The 24,841-nt window shown below is 50.8% G+C and overlaps 1 protein-coding gene across 3 annotated transcripts in view; it reads left to right on the top strand.

The window, feature by feature from the left end:
* zfpm2a (zinc finger protein, FOG family member 2a) overlaps positions 1-24,318 on the top strand; it is a 166,298-nt gene extending 141,980 nt beyond the window's left edge. For 2 of the 3 annotated variants that reach the window (XM_028790922.2, XM_028790921.2), the window contains 3 exons: positions 13,814-14,020; positions 18,318-18,545; positions 20,834-24,318. In XM_028790922.2, coding sequence (XP_028646755.1) covers positions 13,814-14,020; positions 18,318-18,545; positions 20,834-23,292 — 2,894 coding nt within the window. In that variant the 3' untranslated portion in view covers positions 23,293-24,318. The remainder of the gene's footprint in view (positions 1-13,813; positions 14,021-18,317; positions 18,546-20,833) is intronic. The other variant, XM_051935546.1, reaches the window with a different exon arrangement.
* The last annotated feature ends 523 nt before the right edge of the window (positions 24,319-24,841 follow it).

Below are 24,841 nucleotides of genomic sequence, written 5' to 3'. Positions count from 1 at the left end.
CCTTCCTACTTGGGTTCGTTTGGAAAATTGCGCTTATCTCGGGGCGTTTAGGGTGCTGACAGGCGATGCCATCGACGCTCCTGCAAGGTGGCCAGGGCATCCTCTCTGTTCGTCACTCATGTTTATGCCCAGCCCGGATCACTCGGGGATACCGTCTGACGCCCCAAATTGGACCCGTGTCCTCCTTGACCCTAAGCGGGCGATCACCCGAGGGGGCACACGGAGAGACCGAGAGTGAGAGAGAGAGAAACACAAGCAGGCCGAGGCTCTCCGCGCCTTGAGATCTGTCACCTTAAAGCAGCTTAGTTCTGTGCCACCAAGTGTTACAGAGTGACAGCCGTTTTTACGCGGCCCCGTAACGAGTGAAACTTCTCTTCTATTTAAAACTAATTGAAGAAGTCGACGGTGCCTTAAGCCTGATTGCACAGCAGCCGCGCTCCCGTTTACGAGGACATCGGAATTCCAGAGTCGCTTCTCGCGCTCATTACTTTCGGCTTTAGTTCGGAAACTTTGGCTCGGAGCGCTCAGAGGAATCCGAAGGGCTGGAGACTTGACGGGCCAGAGGGTGGGAGCAGACGATGTCCACCATCGGTCATTCTGCAGCCATGACTCGAGAACGGCACACGCCAAAGGAGATGACCACTCAACTCTAGAAACGAGAGGCTGGGCGGAGAGGAGGAGGAGGAAGAGGAGCAGCTGGCTGGTCAGTAAAGGGGCAAATGCGTCTAAAGAATCGAAAGTCCTGACAGCGGTGAGGTCCTGGGGTGCTGGCCACAGCCACCCATAGTGACCCTCAGGCCTCCTCCGGCCTGCCACTTCAGTTCACGTCAGCTGTATAGCGCCTTTCACCAAGTGCAGGCCCCACAAAGCAGCAGGCACAGCTGGCCAGGGAGACTAAAGACTTCATGTGGACCACCAGGCTCACTCGTAGGCCGATAAGCTCAACACGGAGCCCACAATTCAAAAGCGGGCAAACGGGGAGGAACTTGAAGCCCAAACCGTCACAAACAAAAGTAAGCATTTGTGACTTGTGTTTATGGTGGTCCGCAATCTCGGGCACCGAGGACACTCAGGGCTGTCAAGGTGTTAAAGAAAATGAACAACCAATCAAACGACAAGTCCACGATAAAGCAACGCCAACGAGGTGCAGCCACAGCAGTGGTCATCTTACAGGTCCAGGCGACCGTGCGGCAGCGGCTCAGGTTATTCTTCTCCGCATCTCCCCCTGCCCCCTGTGCTCCACTCTGCTTGAGCAGATTCTGTTTGAGGGGCACAGTGGTCAGCTGGTCTAAGAATGGCTAGAACAGTTAGGGGGGGAGACAGCGAGGGTCAAGATGACCGACTGCCAGAACTTGTGGTCCAAAAGCCCCTTTGAGCACGGCTCGGTAGTGTGGACCACAAATCCGTTTCTATCCAGAGATGAAGATACTGAGCACCTTTTGCTGCCACCACCTGTAATAGGCGTGTTGCAATGACAAGATCATGTGATGCCAACGTCAGTGTGCCATAGAGCAGCAGAGAACTTTGAATCAATACAATACAATACAGTTTATTTTTGTGTAGCCCAAAATCACACAAGAAGTGCTGCAATGGGCTTTAACAGGCCCTGCCTCTTGACAGCGCCCCAGCCTCGACTCTCTAAGAAGACAAGGAGAAACTCCCAAAAAAAACTTGTAGGAAAAGATGGAAGAAACCTCGGGAAAGGCAAAGAGAGACCCCTTTCCAGGTAGGGTGGGCGTGCAATGGGTGTCAAAAGAAGGGGGTCAATATAACACAATGCACGGAACAGAACAAATCCTCAATAAAAAATTATAAAATTTTTTTAGAAGTATGGAGCAGAATTTAACAGGAGATGATATCACATAATAAGATTTGGATTTGTGTAGACTCCTGGAGACCTCCTCCATCAAGCTGCCTCCCCCATTTGGCCATTCCACGGCTGAGACAGTGCTGGGCCAGCCAATCTGATGAAAGGACCCCTGTACCGTTACTTGTGTTTTAGTGCTAATGACTAACAACGGAGGTGCAGTCTGTACAGTTAATCAGCAGCTCTAGTCAGGGTGTGCTGAACTGAAGTAGTGAGTCTTTAAAAGCTGAGACCGAAGGGGCATCTCTTATAGTAGCAGGCAGACCACTCCACAGTTTAGGGGCCCTGTAACTAAAAGCTCGACCTCCAATTGTTATTTTATTAATCCTTGGAATCATAAGCAGACCGGCATCTTGAGATCTTAATGTGCGCTCAGGTTTGTAAGTCATGATAAGTTCAGACAAGTAAGCCGGACCTCGACCATTTAATGCTTTATATGTTAAAAGGAGGATTTTGAAATCTGCCCTAAACTTAACCGAGAGCCAGTGTAAGGACGTGAGGACTGGAGTGATGTGTTCGTATTTTCTTGTTCTTGTAATAATTCTTGCAGATTAACTGGAGGCTGTATAAAGAACAGTTTGAACATCCAGTGAACACCGCATTGCAGTAGTCAATCCTACTAGAAATAAATGCAGGAGTTAATGTCTAACAATCCTGTTTATTTAGAAAGCGCCTTAATTTCCTAACATGTTCAAGATGGAAGAAGCATGTTTTGGAGAACTTTGTAATATGCGCTTTAAATGACATGCTAGAGTCAAAGATAATTCCTGGATTGTGGGCTGATTCAGTAAAATTAATGGGGACTCCAACTGAGTTAAACGATGACAAAATATTGTTATGATCAGCGTCATTCCCTCCAACAATTAACATCTCTGTTTTATCTGTGTTTAAAGACAAGTCGTTCTCATCCATCCACTCCTTTAATTCACTAACACAACTAATTAAAGAAAACATCAGAGAAACTTCATTTGATTTAAATATAAGGTATAACTGGGTGTCATCTGCGTACGAGTGAACGTTAACATGATGTTTCCTAATGAGAGATCCCAGTGGAAGCCTGTAAAGTGACAACAGTGACAGTCCCAGTACTGAGCCCTGCGGGACACCATATTGAACTTCTGTGTGTAATGATGGAGTCCTGTCAGCACACTTCTGGACATATTAGAATCGATTTGAGAAATAAGAACTAAACCAAGCGAGTGCAGTCACTGCCTGTAAGCCCAACGTCATTTTCTAGCCTGTGCAGTAAATCGAATGGTCGATGGTGTCAAACGCTGCACTTAAGTCCCACAACATCATGACAGTGAATCAAGAAGGTAAGAAACACGAGGCAGACTTTAGACAGAGGACAGCCTCTCGGGCAGCTGCCTCCCACTTTCTGGGGTCAAACCCTGGCCTGGTGATGGCACCAGTGGGACTGGTGGGGTCTCAATGCTGGGTGCACGGGCAGGTGCTCTTTGTTCCGTCCAGCACAGCCCAACCAGTGAGCCGGTGACACTTGGGGTGACGTTGCACTCCATCCAAGTGACTCGTCCGGTGCTGAGCTGGACGTCCGTGGGGTGGTCTGCACCCGTGTCCTGGCGCTGGGCTCCATCTAGTGGTCCGTTGCCGCTGCTGTTGTTGTCTCTCGGGCCACACACAACGTTCTCTCAGGTGAAGTTTTACCATTCATAATGAATGCAGCCTCGCCATTCAAATGCAGCCATAAGCACACAGCAGATAAGAATTTAATTAAATGTAGATTAAAACCAAACAGGAAAACACACGGCCCCATCTTCTTCTTCTTCTTCTTCTTTTATCGCGTCCTCTGGTCATATTTTTTCATACATTCTCTTCGCTCTTCCCTTGGCTAACGATTTGCGGTGGGCCGGCTGTGTCGCAGCTCTGGCCGAGGTCAGGACGCCCGCGTGTAGAGTGCTGATCCCACGGCGGGCACAATGTCACATGTGGCTCCGGCTCATGAATCAGATCAGTAGGGGGGCAGCAGCACTGCCGACTACGCCACGAGGCCTCCAGACCAGGGCGGGTGCCTGGCTTGTGCTTAGCAATACTGGAAACCACTTTGGCTTATGGGACAGAGTGGATGGAGAAACGTTCAGCCTTAGTCTGGAATGGTGGGCTTCTGGGGGTGGGGGGGGGGTCTGTGAAGTGATACTGTCGCTGTTTAAAATAAGCAACAGGAGGACAACGGAATTCGTCTGGACCCCGAGCAGCGCATGTCTTGCATGAATTCTGATCCTTGCAGTCGGCTCTGTTTGCCCACCCTGACGATGCCAGCCAGCAGCTTATGCGAGCTTTAGGCTGTCAGCACGGGCATGGCATCCTTTTATAAACCCGCACCTCTGGTTGGTCACACACATTAATGAGTGACATACTCCCTGTTGCTATGGTAATGTTTGTTTAAGAGACTCAAGTCAAAGATAACATCTGTTGGGGGCTTGGCATCAAGTGCCACCAGTCCAAAAGTTGGATGGTGCCCCCCCCCTTACAAAACTCATGCCAGTGTTCAAGTCACTACAGACCACTTATAAAGGCAGGGGTGCACTTAATGGGCAGCCTGTGGTGACGGTGATGGATGGACTGGAGGTTGGCATTGGCACACATATCTTTACCTCACCTGCAGCCTCCTTGTGCAAGACGAGACGTCCGGCCTGAAACTCCCCCTCGACATGCGCTCTGCTCAGGTGCTTTTATTTTGTATTACCTCATTGAAGCACCCACTGGTCATTGGCACTGGAGGCGGCACAGAGGGGCTGCAGATGGCTCCGAGGGTCTTGAAACAGCCAGTCCCACACTACACTGCACTGCCCTTCGACCACAGGAGTGAAGCAGAAAAAGCTGCAGCCCACCGACAATACAAAAAGAACTAGCAGGGCGTCACAGGTAGGGCCATCCAATGCGCAGGGACACTTTGGGGACACTTTGTCGGAGGAGTTTCAAGCTTTTGTAATATTCTAGAATTATGGAGAATGGAAGGTGATGCGGTGCGTTGTTTTTCTGATCGTGTTTTAATTTGGACTTTTTATTGTTTCACCACAACACCATTTTGTTATCTAGCAGTGGGGGCGTGTGAGGTGACATCAATAGCGGGTGGCGTCACCAGATCGGGTCATCGTGTCACTGCTGTCTTTCTCTGCCTGGACTTTGCTGCACGTCTTCTACTTTTGGTTGAGTGTTTCAGAGCATTGGACTGAAAGGCGCCCACGTCTGCCGCGTATCTTCTAATGTCGGGGTCTCCGTTTCCTCGTTTCTACACCCAAGCTTTTGTTCTTCTTGACTTTGCCATTTCCTGGTCCTTCCACATAAAAATCTCCCTGCCTTGTGAATTGAGCCACCCAATGGGTCATCTGCAGTTGCTGTGCCTAACTGGTTCCCAGAGACCCCTCATGTCTCTTGTTATTGGTTCATCTCGCTCCTTCCTTGGTCACTTTTGCACCCACCTCCACGGTTTGGAATTTTTTTGTCTGTTGCCATCAGGGCCGTTAAAGAAACACGGCACGGGGGGCTGCCGCTGGCCTTGTACACCCTGATGAGGTTCAACGTCTGCACCATTGGCTAAAACTGTGCTGATGGACGATGGGCACAAGAGCGAGACATTCCTCAGTGGCATGGGGCAAGAAGCAATAGTCCAAGAAAAGACAACTCAAGAGTGTCACCTGAAAGTTCCAGATCAGTGGCCGAGTGTTCGGACGTGCAGGGAGGGGGGTGACAGTTTAGTTTTACTGACTTTTCTGGGTGGGCATTGCCTGCCCACCTGAAGGCCCACCCTGTTCTCCTGGATTTGCGCTCACAGAGTGCTCCTGTCACTCCTTTGATTCGTGGTCATCCCCATGTCTTCACCTTCACTGTGGTGACAATGGCACTTTATCTGATGATGCCAGGCACACAACTCCAAAGTCAAGGGTGTGATGGGCCTTTGAACCCTCAGCGGTTAGCTTTCTCATTGGCATCGAGGGCCACACACATCATCGGTCACATTGTTCGAGTGCCATGAAGCGTGATGGCACAGAGATCCTTGAGAAGCTCCCGTGTTCTTTACGGCCTCCCGTGCGTCTTATTAAGGTGAATGCACTAGAAGGCGAAGACCGATGTCCTCATCCATTCAGAGCGCATGTTCCTACAGACAGGGTGGTCACGATGTGGTGGCCGAGTCCAGGCTTTTACAGTATAGAGACAGCAGAGTGAAACACGAGAGGAGGGGAGACCTGCACTCCTCTCCACAAGGTCCATGAGTGTCATGGGAGTGACCTTCCACCAGACCTCACCAGACAATCAGAGCGGATTGCGGCAAGGAGGAAACTTTCAGACATCTCACCCTAACGGTACTTGTTAGGAGGGAAGACCCCAGAAGGAATGTCCAGCTGGCATGAAACTGGAGGAAAATCACCGAGAAGAAGCCAAAGACCAAAGCAGAGAGCAAGCTGATGCCAGGTGAAGTGAACCAATGGGACCTTTGATAGTCGAGCGCCTCCTAGTGTGGCGCACCTCATGTCAGCGCCTCACCGACGAGAAGCTATTCCAGCAGTCTCGCCCTCGGGACTTTCACCGAGAGCCCACAGGTGCCGGCCAATAAGAGTGCGGCGTGAAAGCTGCGAACTGCCGTGTGATTCGGCGGCTCTGCGATATTCTGAGGGTCTCGTGCCGCTCCTGGGCTTTCCTGTCCCAGTCTGTGTGGTCAAGTGCTGGAGCCGTGTGATCATCAGAGAGACAGATGTCGGCTCCAGATGGCCGATCCGTGATACCTGGGGACGTGCGGGCAGCCCACCACAACAGCAGGCCGATGGCAAGGGGCGGCCGAGTTAGGCTTCTTTGATGGGGACTCGCACAAAATGGCAGCCAGCTTGTCGCTGCTGTTTCTCCGCATGAGGACACCGCGCACGTGGAGCCCCACTTGTGGCAGGAGGACGGCCATCCCTCTCCGCTCACTGACTAGACAGACGCGGTTGGGCACCGCTACCGTTTTACGTTTGTCACTTGATAGATTTCTCCTTCTTTGTGAATTCCATTTTGGCACTGGCTTTGTGACAGACTGTGCACCGCACAACAGATGCTGTCCCTTTCAGTGTCCAGTCCAACTTATTATCTTCACGCCACCTTTCCTAAACTCAGCCAGCCAAACGTCACGGAAAGGCTCCGACCCAAATATCTGTGGGGCACCCTGGGCTAAAAAAAAATCACTTGAGGGCATCGCCCTGGGCACAGCACTAGTCATCCAATGGTCAGGCCATCATGACATGACTGGGGGGATCACACTGCTGCCATCCCGTTTAAGGATAGCTGGCAAACCACCCACACGGTTTGACATCAGGTGATGCCACGTCCACATGAAGAATCACAAATAAAAAGAAAGCGATGGCAGATGACCTAACTGAGCAGAGTCCTCGTCCTGGCTGGGTGACATCCCATTTGTCAAATTTTGAGCAGAAGAGGTGGCAGTAAGGGGACAACTGCGTGGGGTGACCTGTATGAGTTTGGTCATCCAAAGAACAGATGGGCAGCCTGTCTCATGGATGCTGGAAGTGGAGTCAATCACATGGCATGGAGTGGCACTCCTGGAATCGAAAGGAACCAGGAATTAAGGTCAAAAATAGAGAAAGGTGTCCTCAGGAGAGCAAACGTGACCAAAAGTGACCAACAACAGTCAAATCCAGAGAACGAGAGCAGAAGGGCCAACTGAAGGAGAGCCGAGCAGCACGAGCAGGGCCTGACGTCTCGGAGCCTCAGCCCAAAGTCAAGCAGCAGGCAGGCGGGCATTTCAAATCATAGAAAACTCCGAAAGGAGAGAGGGGAACTGCAAAACAAAAACCCTGGCCCAATGGACAAAAAAAGACCGGTCTTCCATTCTTAAGATTTAATTTCGAACGTTACGTCCAAGAACAATACTCAAGAAGGGTCAAATGGGAATCAGAAAGGCATCCCCTAAAAAGGGTACATGATGAGTGCCAGTCCGAGACCACCAGGCTGCCATGCCAGTTTTCATGCCAGTTTGCCGTGGACATTTTGAGTGTGTGTGTGTGTGTGTGTGAGAGAGAGTTTTGGAGGCCGCCTCTCCTGCTTGGCCGCGGATCATCAGAGATTTGACAGAAGCCCATCTGTGACGATAGAAAATGATTGATGGTGAAAGGCGTTTGGATTTCAACGTTTCAGGCAAAGCTGCAAAGCACAGAAGTCATCAAAATCTGCCATTGGAAAGGGTTAGGCCTGAAAAAAAGGAAAAAGCTGTCGGTCGCACACTGTACATTATATAGCGCCTTTCTGCACATTTAGGACAGATCTTGTGCTACACATCACCCCAGACCCATGGAGTGAGTGGTCAAGCAGTGTGGTGGGCAGCAGAACTGTGGAAGCACACAGATCTCCACTTGATGCCATTTTGAAGCCATCAGGTCCATGGGACTAGTTGGGCTGAGTGGCCTGTCCTTGTCACCACTGATCCAAACAGGTTGGATGACCGACTGTTCTGTGATGTGCTGTCCAGCTCTTATGGGGTTGCCAGCCCTGGCCCGGTCACAGTTTCACATTGACCCCTTGCCATGTGGTCATCCGAAGCTGGCCACCCCCTGCAGTGAAGGGCTACCTGGACACCGGCCTGTCTTTGTCTCTTGTTTAAATCCAGAGGCCGGTACTGACCCGTGTGCCCCAAGGGATCAGGACTTCATTTTGGGATGTGAGGGCCGGCCAGGCGCCGTACACATAGCTCCGCTGAAGGGCATGAATGGCCGGTGTGAATATAAAGTGTGCGGCATCTCGGTCCTTTTGGGGAGCCTTTGGGCGCCAGCTCGTTCATCTAATCGGAGCCTCCTGCTGCCGCCTTTCCTCTGCTAACTGGCAGCCGGAGTGCTTGTACACAGTGCCACCTAGTGGCCTCCTGTAATCACAGCAGCTCTCTGAGCCATAAAACACACGGAGATAAAGCTGGAATGGGGCAGATGGTCCATAAAGCAGCAGGCTGGTCGGGGCTGATCTCCAACAGAGGCCTGGCCCACGCCGTGCAGATATAAAATGAGTCGTTTCACCAAGGACACCTGACGCCCGCCTGTGTGCCCGCCCGCCAGCGCCAGTGCCAATTATTTAGTGGCTGCTCTGGCACACTGACACGCTGCATTACAAAGCACTTCTTGTAAATGTTGTGACACAGATTGGAATGAGACCGGGCTGTCCACTTCATGACATCGTCCATCCAAAAGGGCAGATGGCATGAGAAATGGGCCAGCAGCTGCCAGTGTCCCCTCTTCCATCGTCCAGAGGGGGGTGATGGGAAGCAGCCCCAGATGAGCTGCCATTCACTTGCTCATCCAAGGCTAATGTAGGCTCACTGGTGGAGATGATTTGAACACCTGTGGCAGACATGGGCACAGCAGCGTGCCACCCAGTGCCATGTCCACAGCATTACATAACTCTTCTGATGCTCTTCACTGTCCTAATAAAGTGAAGCAAATGACCAAGTAGCGGGGGGGAGCAGAACCTTCAAATCTCGACTTGATGTTATTTTGGACAAAGGCAGTGAGTACGTTGGACGAGACACTTGCATCTCAGTTCTTCTAATGTTTTAGAAGTTGGGTGGCCGTCGCCCAGTCTCGTGCTGGGGCAGTGCGGCTCAGGCCAGCGTCCAGTGACGAGTCCCCGGGTGCTTGAGCTCGACCGGCAGCGCTGGCGACCAAGTCTGAATCTTCTCGAATTGTCCAGATCAGCCTCACAACTGTAAACGTTTGACTGCGTGGCGGGCACCTCGATAGGGCGTCGGGCGGGTCCTCACCGTTTGGATCTGACGTGCGTGCCACGGCTTTTTGTGTTGTTTTTAGTTCATTAATCAAACGAGAAGAAGCCGAAAGCGGCCCAACTTGACTGCGAGGTGAATATTTTCTTGAGGAAATCCACGCGGCTGCGCTGCTTAATTATCTGGACGGCACTCAGGATGCTGTTTTGATTGTTTTAATGAAGCAGCTGGCCTATTGTTTCTCCTTAATTCCTCCATTGTTTTTCCAATATGTCAGAGTTCTTTATTCTTTTATCAGGTGCTCTGCAGGAGGATTGAAACAATGGCGCGTGTTCCACCAGCATTGGCCACCGTACAAAGAAAACTCCAAGCCGGTGTTTCATTCAAAAGTGCAGGCGTACGATTTGTAAGCCGAGTGTTGGCGCGCAGCGTGGACAGGCAGAGCACAGCTACACCCACAGAGTCGCCCCACTGCGCACACCGGACGTCCAGGGGCACCACGGCCCACCTGAGCGTCCCCCTGAAAGAGGTGGATCAGGGAAGGGAGAACAAGGAGACGGCGTGGCGGCGCCCCCACTAGAAGGACTGGCCGGGTCCTCGTCTCTGTCGCACATTTCTGTTTTGTTCGCTATGCGGACATGGGGGCCGGCGCCATAGCTGTCATTCCGTGAAGAGGACTCGTGTCTTGTTGTGGCCTTCGTTTTATGGAGCCATTGAGTGAGTCGGGCCAGCAGGGAATTGGCTGGTTACTAAAGACGACTCTCATTGGCTAGAAGGGCAAAGTCCCGCCCCAGCACTAACAACAGTTTGTGTTCACCCAACGCCATCTAGAGGTGAGCCTGGCCAGATCACAGGGACTTCTGGGAGATGATCAGTGGCCATGGTGGAAGGCAGAGGAGATGGCATCACCATGGCATACACTGGACTGCTGCCCTGGTCACACCAGCTTGTGTTTGACCTAAAAAGAAGGCCATTCAGTCCACAGGCCGCTCATTTTAAAGATGTCCAGGGCTCGTCAATGACGTCAAGGCCAGCCTTTAGTGGGGAGTCCAGTGTGGTGAGTGTGTCCAGGGGTCCGAGTTAGGGCACCGCCTCCGGGACTCAATCTGGTGACCGGAGGGGAGGCCCACTGAGGTGTCCACAATTCTGGAATGTTCCGCCATTTCCCTTGTCGTTCCCATTGTACGCAGGTGCAGGTGTTATATAGCGCCTTTCTGCTGTCTCGGAGCATTCAGGGCTCTGATTTGGTGACCCTGCCAGGGCTGGTTGCTCCTGTGCAGACCCTGACGTGGACCATTCTTGTGTTACTGTCAAGCTGTTCACAGTTCCCTGGCTGCCCCTCTTTCTTCTGTCGGTCACGTGCTAAGCCTCGCTTGCCGCGGCTGCCATTTTTTGGATCCGCTGTATGGGTGGCGTTCACTGAAATGCTTGACAGCTTTGCACTCCCACCAGTAAGTCCGGATTGATGATCACAGCTAAATCCAAAAATGTTGGACCTTCTCCACCACCTACATTATTACTCCGTGTAAACGTCTCGCCAGGCCTCTACGTAAACTGAGCAGACGTGTTGTGTGATCTGCGGGCATCAAGCTGCATGCCCGGCCCTGCCAACTGCTGGCCTGCCACTCCCAGAGTATGTGCCGCGTGTACAGTGCCACCTTCGAAGCCATCGCTATGGAAAGCAAAGGACAGTCAAAAGGTGGCCACCACTCTTTGGGTCACGTGGGCCTTGCCATCGTGTCAACTGAACATCATCAGGCTGTCTTGAATTTGTCACTCTGCCATTGACACCTTGTGCCCCTTGTGCTGTCTGCCCATTAAACTGTGGCTCAGATTCACTTCAAAGTGTAATGTTACCTGTGAAAGGCACTATAAAATGGAAGGTGAAAAATGACTCGCTGATATTTGAGATCAGAGTCGAGAACGGGCAGGTGCCCCTGAATGGCATGTTTACAGTGTGCAAGAGGGCCAAACGGCGGGCACTGCCATATTCACACAAGTCAAGCACTTGATAGTGCCAACTGGTCACAGGTTTGGCTCCTGCCTTTCTGCTAGGGTCAGCATCAGCCCCCATGACCGCTCACAGGATGGATGGATGGATGAGCACCCATGAGTGTCAAACTCAGCAGCTCAGTGACAAAAAGGCACAAGGCTGCGGGACTCGCTGTGCCTGCACACCAGATGAAGAAGAAGTAGCCCTGACATTATATAGCGCCCTTCCATAGTTAAGCACAGGGAGGTGCTGAACCAGGCCTCCGAATCTGCAGCCAAATGTCTTCGGCACAAGCCAGTTCTGACTGGCCGTTGTCATGAAGCGCCTTGAATGGGAGGTCCTGTTGGCTGATGTGACATGTTTACCAATCGCAGGCCTCAGCTGTGGCTGCACAAGCAGAACTCCAAATGGGTGGCAGCCATGTCGTCGAGGTCACGTCTGGTGGGCAGCTGCACTTCGGCTGGCCTGGTCAGTCAGACGTCTCCTTCAGCGTCTGATCGTTCTCCTAAAGCCATTTAGATGGCGATGACGTCTTCCAAGGGTGTCTGATGGCATGCTGATCAGCTCCCCCTAAATCTCCACCTCCACCTCTGCCTGATTGTGTCTCTGCTCGTCACCATTCACAATACTCCTCTGCGGCCAGGGTGACACTTTCAGAATGACACCTTAGCTATTCGGTGGCTGTGCCAGCCCGCGTGGATTTGTGGATCTCCTTGCTCTGCCTTTGGGTGCCTGTGCACATCAGCAGAGTGGCACAGTGGTTGGCAGTGCCATCCCAAAGGTGGGCCCTGTGATGGACTAGCAATCCAACGTTGTCTCTTTTTTCAGGGTGCCATGCAGCAGTTATTGAGGCACTAAACCCAACTGCTCTTCCCTTTCACCGCCTGCTAATGTGCCACAGGGATTGAATCTTGGTGGGGGACCCACTAGCCCCCCCACCACTAGTCCATGCTTTGTAAATGTTGAATTGAAATTCCAAGGGGGGGCGGGCACTCGTCTGCCCCACTGCTTGTCAACTGCATGTATCAACGTCACACTTGGAAGCCCACGGGGGTCTCCACATTCGTCAATGGGATGTTACGGAGTCTTGACATTCAAAACTTCAAGGGGGAAACTGATTGCACACGGTGGTCCGAGAAAGTAATGTGGTTTGTAGTCCGTCTCCTCAACATTTGGACCGGCCAATGTCTGTCTTCTAAAGTCGCTCCACGTTTGGTACAAGTCAGGACTTCGCCGTTCTCAGACATTGGTGATCCTGCTGTGGTGTTGGCTGTCAAACCTGGCCCACCATGCCCAGTAACGAGTTCCATTTCTTTTAGCTGGGCACATCACACCTCGCCATTATCTCTTCTGTAAACAGCCATACTGGAAATCGGAATCTCGTCAAGAGAAATGAGATGTGCGCCGAGATGAACGTTCTTACCGGGCTAAAGCGGCCGCCTTCCACTTTTGTAACAGAATATTGAAATTGGATAAAATCAAATCGAAAGCTGACTTAGAGATGCCCGGTGAACTTTGCTGAGCACATCATTAGATGCTGAAGTGTTGGTCGGGCGCGTGCGCCAACCAGAGCCCTCTGTCTATGGAGCATGAAAGAGCAAAACAAGAAAAATCTCAACAGGTCTTTCAAAAAACTCAAAAATCACCACCACATGGCACACGTAATGCCACCTGGGCACAGCGGGAGTGCCATGTGTAGATTTGGAGAGGCAGGCCGACCAAAGCCTTCTGACCTTAGGAAAGGAGCAGGGGGCCATCAGGGTGGGCTACAGCAGTGGTTTGGTATGATGGAGAAGACGGTGGGTGCTACACCACAAAGCAGCACCCAGGTGAGGGCGGCTTGGTCCAAAAGACACAAAGCCGTAGTGTGGGTCATGCCAAATGAAAATGCCCTCGTCCAGCAGCTCATTCTACTGTGACTGCTGCACCATCATCTTCTCTGGGGGGCGCCACACACCGAGACTTATTTTAGCAGAATGCCAGCCAGCAGACACAGGAGGACAAGCAGTTTTCTAACAAGGCTCCCTCATAATGTCATGGGCGACTGCCCCGCTCGCCAGGCCTTTGTGTTTCTGCTGTCAGAAATCACCTTGATCTATGAAGGTGGCACTTTGCCCAGTACTCCTGTGTGCTTTAGCTTGTTTGTATCTTCGTGCCAGTGGCGTTTTCGGGCACAAATCGGTTGACCTGAAGTCTCTGGCACCTCCTGACTTTTCACCCATCCTCTGTTTTGTAGGAGGTCAGCTTTGGTGCACCACGACCAAGAGCATCACGGAAGGCGAGGAGCTGGTGGCATTTGCGGTGGACTTCGACTCGAGGCTCCAGGCCGTCAGCCACATGTCGCTGACCGAAGGAATGTACCCGGCCCGCCTGCTGGACACCATCCAGCTGCTCCCGCAGCAGGCCGCCATGGCGTCCATCCTGCCGACGGCCATCGTTAACAGTAAGTAGGATGCTGCACTGCTTCAGAGGGGACGGGTTGTTGAACTGGAGCATTGACGTCCATTCAGTCAGGTCACCACTGAGCCCCCTGAGCTGAGCTTGGGGTCAAACCACCCTTGAATGTCTTCCACAAACTAACAATCGAAAGGCGTGAGGGTGTTACTGGGGTCATCCTCCACACTTTGATGAAAAGCCGTAGGTGACAGAAGTGACGTCAGACTGAGCCTCATTGATAACAGTAACAGGATATCAGGAAAGCAAAGATCGGCATGCAAATGTGCGCCCCACCAGTGAAGCCACGTCCACTCAGCCCGGGTGTGGCAGTCACCTGCCCATCACAGGCAGCATTCTTTACTGACCTGTACTTGTGGGCACCGTCCTCTGTTTCTCATTCACTTTAGCAGCTCAAGATGGAGGACGCTATTGAAAAAATAAATTACAGCGTCATGGTAAAAAAAAAGGTCCTATCGCTCGTAATGACGAGGACAATAGTGACAGAAACGTACACGATGGACACAGACCCGACATCCAGGGGGCGCCATGGCTCTTGACTGGCACACAGACACACACATCACGTGTCTCTGTGCCCTCGATGCCCGGCTCCTTCTTTTACACTTGTCCTTGGCTTGCCATGCAGTTTTAAGCCAACAGCCACACGCTGCTTGTTGGTCGGACTGGCAAGTGAGAATTTCACTGCGCTCCTTGCCACTTGAGGCTATTTCTCAATTTCAGTTCTTTCTGGGTTCTGACATTCAGTGTTTGTAGATCCTTTATTGGTTTTGAGAGGAAGTTAGAGCACCAATCACACAACACCAACCTCAGCGACTGGTGCCAAAGTGGCTCCTCTTTAAGCAGGATGGCATGCCGAAGTCAGGTGTGTCACAATCCCTGGTGCCCAGCGGCTTCTCTCCAAGAGTCTCAAGTGCCAGTTAACAAGAGCGAAGTCCATCACGGCAGAAAGCTGAAGCTGACATTGGTGGGGTAGGAAGTGCCAACATGAGTGACCATCATGCGGGGTGAGGAGGCTGAGTAGAGAAATGAGAAGGGAAGTCACAATTTAGACATCAGCCTGCGAGGGACATGGGACAGGATCAGTGTGGGCACAGCACTGGGCTCAGTACGGCAGGGTGGCAGCAGCAGACTGACGGGCATAATCAGCGTGGGACAGATGGATCTCATGGAAGCTTTCAAAAAAGGGTGAGGAGTACTAGGAGTAAAGGTCAGAAGGATGAAATGATAAGGAGGTTAGCGCTAGCATTTGGGTTAGTCGTTCAGTCCTCTGGATTGTAATGGGGGGGTAGCGACTGCCATCGGAGTGCGCGGACACAACTCTCAAGTCAGCAGTGACCCGATAACATAGCTCAAAGGTGACTCAAGTTCGAGTTTACTCCTCTGGTATTCATTTGTGCCAGGTTACACCTGGGCGACTGCAGCAAATTGCCCCTGGCCTGAGCCCACAGCCGTCACCCACACCACATGCAGGCCTCATCAAGTGGCCACATGGTGACAGGCTTTCCACGGTGTTAGTGCAGCTTCCGTGTGCTCGTCCTCAGTTGAAGCTCACTTGAACTCCCGCACCACCGCCATGTATTCTGCTCCACTTTGCATCTCAACTCCCAGTAAGCGGGCTGTGCGGCCCACCCGGCAAAGAGCTGCTGTAGTCCATAAAAACATGGAGGAGTATCTCGACATCTGCCAGGCTGAGATAAGCACAGATTATGCGACGTTCCAAAGGGGATAAAAGGAGGATTTGACGACAGACGATTAGTGAAGGTAAGGCCACTGCCTCCAAGTGCTTAAAGGCTCCGGGGCGGACAGGCCGGGCGTGTGAGGCTCGAGCTGCCACCTGCGCCAATGTTTGGGTGATTTTCAGTCTCCTCCTTCGCCAGGGTGTGCCAGTGTCTTCAGGAAGGATTTACTCCGCATTGGCAAGTCAGGTTTTATGAGTTTCAAAGAGCTGCTTTATTTATTGAAACATTTCAGGGAGGTAAAAGAATTTTCAATGGGTCACAAAAACGAACAAGAAATGAAATTCTGAAACATCGGCAGTCACAATGGGCCATGCACTGGCAGCTAAGTCCCCAGCCTTGTGTCTTTCATGACATCTACACAGACAACTGCAGGTGCTGTACACTCGTAAAGAAAGACACAAACCAGGATAGGTGGGCTCACCAATTAGGCCAGACGGTCTGCCATGTAAAGATGGTGTGTGGCACAAGCCTTTGAATTCAGTCCCAAACAGCCGAGACACACTGGCATGTGCTGGCCTTTTAAGTCCTTGTCCTCTAACAGTCATGGGGCTCTTCAGTGTCACCTGTCGCTCATTCTTAGCCAATGGTGAGAACAGCAAGCCTCCTTAGAGCCGCCATATCCTGGTGACCTCTCTGCCCGTTTTGGCGTCCTACTCAGCGGCCATGTCCTCACTTTTTAAGAGACTGGGCTGAGTTCCTGTTCAATGTGGTGCCTTCTTTGATAGACTTAAATTTCTGCCCAAGGTAGACAGTCCACAACCCAGTCCTGGATGGGATGCCCTAACCTACGAGGCCATGCTCATGCACACCTACACGTGATTGACTTCACTTGTGGAAAGAAACTGGAGTATAGACATCGATCACACAGTGACATGGCACACCATGGAGAGGCACTGGGCAGGAAACTCAAGTAGGAGCACTGGGACACTGGCACACCAAATGTGCAGCAATCGGAAAAATGAGTGTGAGTGTAACCCTAACCCTAACCCTTGATGAGGATTCAGAAGTCACTGCTAAAAGATGCGACACAGTGTGACCGGACTGACCCAAACCATGAAGGTCAAGTGGACTTCACGTGTATCACAGTGAAAATAACAGAAGAAATCGTTAACAGGAGCAACAGTGACCATCAACATGGCGAGATCAGGCCTGAATAATACTGTGGAACTGAACCCGATCTGATAAGAGAGGCCAGCGAGCAAAGTGGGACGGAAAGGAACAAAGAGGTACAGGGAGGAGATGAGGTGGGTCTAACTGCAGCCCGCCATAGGCAGGATGTAGGTCATGTAACACCCACAGCATCACGGAACGCCCATCAAATGCCTAGTCACCCTCCCACATCCCTAACCTTAACCACAGCGTAACTGGGCATTCGTTGGGCATTTTGTGACTGATCTCATCGCCAAATGCGGGCTGCAGTTACACTCTGATGACAGGGAGAGGAACCTCTTCAGAATGAATGGATGTTACAAGTGGTGTCCAGCAGGGGTCAGTGGCGAGACACTGCTCTTTTTAATTTCCATACTGTAAAGGAGCGGATGGTTAAGTCGGACAAGGATATGAAACCGAGGAAGGCCAGATAACAGCTCAGCCATTACAGAGGGACCTGGACGGAATCTATTATAAGCAAATGTAAAGTATTACACATATTAGACTTGAATACACAATGGAAGGTCTGAAACTGTCAAGTGCTCCTTATGAGAAGGTCCTGGGAGACAAAGTAGACTGGTCAGTGCATCAAGACAGTGGACAGAAAGCATGAAGAAGAAGAATAGCATGTGAGGTTATACAACAGCCCCGCCATGTGTAATCCACATCATGCTTAACATCTAATAACACACTAGTGAGGCCTTACCTGGAGTCCGGGGTGCAGTTTGGGCCTCCATGTTCATCAGGGGTCAGGGACCATGGAGAGCAGCTGAGCCAAACGGAGATCAAGTGGACAGAAGTCATGAAGAAGGCTAGCAGGATGTTAAGTTGGATAGGAGTACAAGTCCAGAGTACAGAGGACATATCATAAGACACTTGTCTACAGGCTAATTTTGTTCAAGTTTGGTATCACATTACACAAATGGTAGAGCAGCACTAGAGAGAGAGTCCAGAGGAGAATGACTGAGCTGATTCTGGACCAGGGAGAGCGAGTGAAGAGGAACGACTGAAGAAGCTGAGGCAAACAGAGGTGACAGGACTGAAATGTGTACAATTACGACAGGAATTAGCACAGCTCAGGAAAGTTCTTCATCAGCAACACAGGGACACAGATGAACACACAGTAAGGTAGACTTCACACAAATATCTCAATGTTTTTCTTAACACAAAGGACCAGAGATACGTACATGGAATGAGTGACCAAGTAGTGTGCTGGACAGCAGGACTTTAGGGACCTTCAAGACTGGACTGTCTAGGTGAATACGAGTGACAAGCTCATTAGGCCCATCTTTGTCACAATTGTCCTGATGTTCTAAAATCTAAGAGCCAAGGTTCAATTTGAAGGCTAACAGCTCACCATGTCTCTCCTTGTCTTGTGTGTCTTTTTCTTTCATTCAGAGGACATCTTTCCTTGCAAGGCCTGTGGGATATGGTATCGAAGTGAACGCAACCTGCAGGCCCACCTCATGTACTACTGCAGTGGCCGCCAGAGGCACTTGGACGGCATGTCCAACGAAGAGGGCGACGGTGGCCTTCAGCAGACTCCCAGTATTTGCCCCTTTCCACAGTGCAACAAGAGCTTCTCGGGCACACGGATGCTTGAAATGCACCTGACGACACACAGCAGTAAGTAGGCGAGTGTGTGTCATTCAACAAACACACCAGGATGAGCAGGGGTTCACCAGCCAAGAGCGGTCATAAACTCTTTGTGATGAGATGGAGCAAGGCTGCGAGAGCTTGCTGTTGCAGAAGAGGCCCCCCTCACAGAAAGAAAGGCCGACTGGGGACAAAGGAGTCCTCCTGTCAGCCTCTTCTAGAATCCAAAGGCTACTAGGAGTGGGATGTCAACCTGAGCGGAGACGACTTTTGAGCTAAAATCAAATCTGGACACCCTGCACAACATGCAAGGTGCACAACAAAGACACAGCATATGTGCATTCATTTGGGGTTGTCACTGCGGCCCCCTAATTTAGGCACACAGTATAAATATTCCAAGATTTATGGACATCGTGCTTTCCATCGTGGGGGTGATGGGAATTTTTTTATAGAGTGTGTTAAAGTGTCATCCAGGACAGCTGGGAAAAGTACAGCAAATGGACGAGAAGCCTGCGCATGGCGTCGATGTTTTAGGTCTGCCTGTGTGATGTTCTGCTTTACCGCATGTTTCAATGTGGAGTTGAGCCGCCCGCATACGATACAGACGACAGTCCGAGTGACCCCATGGCGTGCTGCTTCTTTACTTGTGTGTCCTGCAAGGTAATGCGACACCCCGTTGAAAGTATAATTGTGGCCAGCCACTGAGCACCAAACAGACAGACCTATCCATGATCAGCCTCACCCAGTTGTGACCTGGTGATGACATGTGTGGCCTGAGGGGGCAGGAGGCGGGGGGGGGGGGGGGGGGGGTCACTCTCACACTCCCCAAACCCAAATGACCACCAAGGAAACCAAATAGAGAAGGACAAGAAAGTTAGTTACAGCTAAAACACAATCATTGTCACCATTCTCTCTCCCACTACTCCTTCTTGTGCCTCTCTTCATCCTCCTAAACCCTCGCCACTCTCCTCCCGACTCTTTGTTCACTGACGCGATGGGCCATAGGCATCTTAAGTCGGATCCCCCCAAACAGTGCTTTACTACTGGTCTTATCTGACTGAAGCTATTCCAAATTAGAAGGAGCCCTACAAAACCCCTGGGGTTGTCTATGGAATGTTCTCTCTGGTGGCCCCTCATATCCCTGCCAGGCTTCTAGCAAAAGGGCCAGACAGGCCTGCTGGGGCCTCTGGGTGGGGAATGCAGACCCTTTTATTAAGCATTATTCCCTGCCATCCTTCCATTACATCTGCTGTAGGCACATGGACTCTGCCATTCAAGGAAGCAAAGCAAACAGTCTGGCGGTGGAGGATGAAGGATTTCAAGTTCTTCATCGTCCAAAAGCACATCCTCCACACTCCCAGCAGACTGAAATTTATCAAACCACTTTAAAGGTGTGTTACAAGAAGGAGCACACAACGTTTAATCTGCTTTGTCCTTCTGTTAGAGACCTGGATAAAGCCTATGCTGTTAACAATGCGCGCCAGTATTTCAGGACCACTCAAAGTGCATTTAGTACATAAGCCCACCCCACACAGACCCATGAAAACACACTCCTGGAGCGCAGCACACACCCGGCCCACCTGTGCTTTTAGTTCCAGCTAACCTCTCTGAATTGCCTGCTGGCCACAAGGACGGTGAGCAACATGGGCGTACAAAAGGGAAACGGAACAAGATGCTATGAATGGTAAAAACCGTTTTCAGAAACCAGGGGGCTCAATAAGAACTGGCAGGAGTTGCAAACGAATAGACGACAGAATTACCACCAGAGCCAAGATGCTTAAACTGAGAACCGAATCAAGAAGTGGAACTCTACGAATTGTTAAGCAGAAAAGCTGACACCAAGAGCCCACGACTGATGCTGTTCAAGGTTTAAGTCCGTAAACTCGGAGGAGTAGCCTTAATGGCGTGGCGTGTCCTGGCAGGCGACCCCTAGCAGTGGTGTAGAAAGACCTCATGAGCTACCAAGAAGACCCTGAAGCTACAAAATGGTAGCATGGCTCACTTCACCTCAGACTTAAAGCAAATTCTTTACATTAAACACATAAATGGTCACATTACTTGAGGCTTAAGCTTCAAAACTACAAAATCACTAGAAAAGACAAACTGAACAATTCTATCTAAAGCAAAAGAGGTGTTGAGTTCAACCGATGTATATAAATGACAAATAGCTGCAAACATAAATATTGTATAGATTTCTGTAGATTGTATGTGTGTCTTTCTGTTGGTACTGCGTGCCAGTAAGAAAGTCACTACTGGGGACGCAGTGGACACCCCTCAGCCAGTTCTCATATCCCGTGCTTTCTCTTTTGTCTTTACAGACATCAAAATGGAGGAGACTCTGCCGGCCGGGGCCAGCCTGAAGTGCACAATCTGCAACTTTGCTGCCGACTCTCTGCTCGCCTTCCAGCACCACATCCTGTCTCACCTCACTCAGGCCGCCTTCCGCTGCAGCCAGTGTCATATCAGCTTCCAGACACACAGGGAGCTTCTGCAACATCAGGAGTTGCACGGCCATGGCAGCAAACTCCAGAGGGAGAGTGACAGCGAGCACTCGCCGAGGACCGCCGAAGAACACCTGCAAGGATCGCGAACTGACGGCGTAGGCCGAAAAGACCTCCTTCAAAGCCCCAAAAGCACTCAAAACAAGGACATGAACACAGCTGACCCTGACTTGGAAAAGAGTGACAAAAAGCCCCTGATGTCAGTCCAGAAGAGCGAGCCTCTCCTCTCCAGTAAATCTAGCTTCTCGTACACGAGAATCAAGTCCGAGCCCTCGAGCCCACGACTGGCCTCCTCACCCGTCCAGCCTGGGCTGGGTCCTTCGTTCCCAATGGGCCCCTTCTTATCACAGTTTGCTTTTTCCCAGGACATCTCAGTGGTTCCTCAAGCTTCGGAGATCCTGGCTAAAATGTCGGAGCTTGTCCATCGCAGGCTGCGGCATGGTGGCGGTAGCTACCCCCCTGTCATATACAGCCCCCTCATGCCAAAGGGCGCCACCTGCTTCGAATGCAATATCACCTTTAACAATCTGGACAACTACCTGGTTCACAAGAAGCACTACTGCAACAGTCGCTGGCAGCACATGAACAAGTCCCCTGATTTTTCGAGCGTCTCAGAGAAGGTGTCTGAAGCAGTCAGTCCTAACAACAGCCACAACTCTGTAAACCTCCTCAGCGCCATGTGTCACCCAGGTGATTCGGACAATCCTCTCATTCCATCATCATGTTTGAACTCATCCGTTTTAGATCTCATTAGCTCTAGCGGCAAAGGCACGGACAAGGAGCTTCCTCCACCAGCTAAGAAAGTGGCCTCGCCAACAGGCACCGACGAAAGGCTCAACGGAAAACCATCAGATGGGAAATGCCCAAGCACTTCGCTCCCAGAAGCGGACACAGACCCCAACAAGACGACGTGCGAGGCATGCAACATCACCTTTAGTCGGCACGAGACCTATGTGGTGCACAAACAGTACTACTGCGCCACACGCCACGACCCACCTATGAAGCGCGTTTCTGCCAACAAAGTGCCTGCCATGCAGAGGACGATGCGCACTCGTAAACGCAGGAAGATGTACGAGATGTGTCTCCCAGACCAGGACCAGCGGCTGCAGCTGGCACAGCCGGCCTTCCTCGGCTTGCCAACGTTAGGGAGTCCGTGTACCTCTCAGGAAGCTCTTGAACCACTGAGCGACAGGTTTCACCCACGATGCGAGGTATTTCAGGGCCTGGTGCCCAAGCACCTCGAGGCGTCGCTTTCCGCCGCCAAAGCTGCTCTGGGGACCAAATGCAATAGCATCGACCATCAGGACCTGGATGCACCGATAGATCTCAGCAAGAAATGCTCCCCTCATTCAGATAAGACAAGCGGGTCCCCAAAAAGACTTTTGGACTATCACGAGTGTACGGTGTGCAAGATCGGTTTTAACAAAATTGAGAACTACCTGACCCACAAGCAGAACTTCTGTCCTGTGACCGCTCACCAGCCCAGTGAGGTCAGCAGCCTGGAGCGAACGATATTTCCAGAAATCAAAAGTGAGTGCAATAACGCGGATGAAGGCTACGACAAGAGCCCAGTGAAATGCGAGAAAGGCGCCGGTGCCAAGCTGCTCGTGCAAAACGGGAACTTGCTTTCGCCGCACTTGGGAACGTTGCCAGGGCTCAAATCATTCGGGGAGGCGTCGCAGCTCGTCTTCACCAAGGAGGAGAACAAAAATATGTTCCTGCCACACTGCCTTTACCCAGGAGCAATAAAAAAAGCGAAAGCAGCCGAACAAATCTCGCCATACTTCGGCATAAAGCCAAGTGACTACATCTCTGGAAGTTTAGTCTTACAGACTGAAATAAGTGAAGCGGACCCGTGTGCGAACGACACGTCCAAAGAGCAGCCCGCTCCCAACGGCTGTGCACATCTAAACAAGGAGCCTTTGCCTTTGCTGCCTAAGAACAGGGGCGCAGTCATCGTCAACGGCGGGCATAAGCAGGAGGACCGCTCCGTCTGCATCAATGCCCAGCAGGAGAACTTGCCGTCAGACGGTCACGCATCTCCCCCGTGGGCGTCGGAAAACCCGACCGATGCAAATGAAAACGTGTCTCCGCCCATCAAGCCGGCGGCAGAGGAGGCACTGCCCAGCGTAACGAAAGGCGTGAACGGATCGGGCCAGCCAGTTGGCAGCGGCAAGTACTGCCGGCTCTGTGATATTCAGTTTAACAACCTCTCGAACTTCATAACTCACAAAAAGTTCTACTGCTCGTCACACGCGGCCGAGCACGTCAAGTGACGCTCCGGCCTCCCCTTTTGGTACCCGGTGTGTGCGTGTGTGTGCGTGGAGTAGTGCATCCTACAGTTTTATAGGCTGCTTGTGGACAATCAAGAGAAGCTTCTTTGAAGAATTCAATGCGGTTCATTGGTAAAACTCGAGTGTACTATTGGTGCCATTTGCCCATCCTTTTATTTATTTTCCAATCAGTATTAATAGCGGTAGTAATGTTAATTTAAAAGAAAAGGAGATCTTTCTATAAAGTCGTTTGTAACGTTATTGTATAGTCATTTCTCGTGTAGCACCCATGGTTTACAATGTACGGTAGACGCCGCGATTCCATAGTCGAAGATGACAAAAAAGCATTTTAGACAAGAATAGCTACAAAAGCACTTGTGTATTTCTTCTTTGCTGTTGCAGTTTCCGGGTATGCTTCGATATAATTTGCAGCTGGATCTCACGACATTTGGCCTTAAACCCCCCTGTCTCTCGGACCACCCAGGCACATGGGCCTGCATTTTATATTTGAGCATTCGCGCTGGTCCCTGGGCTTCGCCGATGTTTGTAGCAGTTTGTCTCTGTCTCTTTTCAGAATTTCAAAAAAAGTATGGCGGCGGTCTTGTATAGTTCTTGTATTTTCATTTGCTGATGCCCTTCGAGTTCACTTTTTAAAATTTTGCTGTTAATGCAATACCTTTCTAAAAAAAAAACGAAAAAGAAAAAAGAAAAATGAAAAGCAGTATTCGGATTATGGTAGGGCAGCTCTCCAGATTTGTTTTGTATTCCATAAAACGGACACTCAGCCGGATTTAATATCGATGTTCCTAAGAGAAATGGACGTGGGGTGGTGGGAGGGGGTGGGGCAGGCAGGAGAAGTGACCATGTTAAAGATGATCATTCCAATGTTCTAATTATGACAAACGCTGAATATCTCAACAACGTTGTTGCTATGCATGTAAATGGATGGAATAAAATTCCAGAACTGTTGGAAATTTTCATTTGGATATGGTGTCATAATTAAAATGGAACGCTCAGGCTCATGTGCTGTGTCTGCCACTCATGATCTTTATTCTTTACTTCCTTCTTGGTCAGCCAGTGATGTTGAGGTCGGTCGGTCGGGTCTGCCAGTTGGCTTTCATTTAATCTTATCATTCTGAGCAGGGGCCAGGAGAGCAGACTCAGGCCTGAAAAGCCCAACGTTCCCCATCAAAGATAAGCACGAGGTGCACACAAAAAGGTTTAGAGTGCTTGTGCTCTGCCATCTTTTATAGGTGGGGAAACTCACTGAGTTATGTGACCAGAAACTGGCATAGCGTCTGTTAGCAACAGGACTGCTACCATGTAAAATTATCAGCATCGTCTGAATAATAAAGAACTATAAAAACTGAATATTCATACGAACAAAAATAACAAGAATCACAACAACATTTAACTGCCCTTCACCAGGCCAACCCAAGTCCATTTTGGATGTCGACTCATGAATGCAGACATTGGCGACTGAGTGAGAGCGTGAGAAGTGCGCACAGTGACAAGCCCAAGGGGTCCAGTCACCCTTCAGATGACAGCCTGG

The sequence above is a fragment of the Erpetoichthys calabaricus genome, chromosome 13 (assembly GCF_900747795.2).
Source record: "Erpetoichthys calabaricus chromosome 13, fErpCal1.3, whole genome shotgun sequence".
In the NCBI taxonomy this organism is placed as follows: Eukaryota; Metazoa; Chordata; class Cladistia; order Polypteriformes; family Polypteridae; genus Erpetoichthys; species Erpetoichthys calabaricus.
This window is presented reverse-complemented; position numbering and strand designations above follow the sequence as displayed.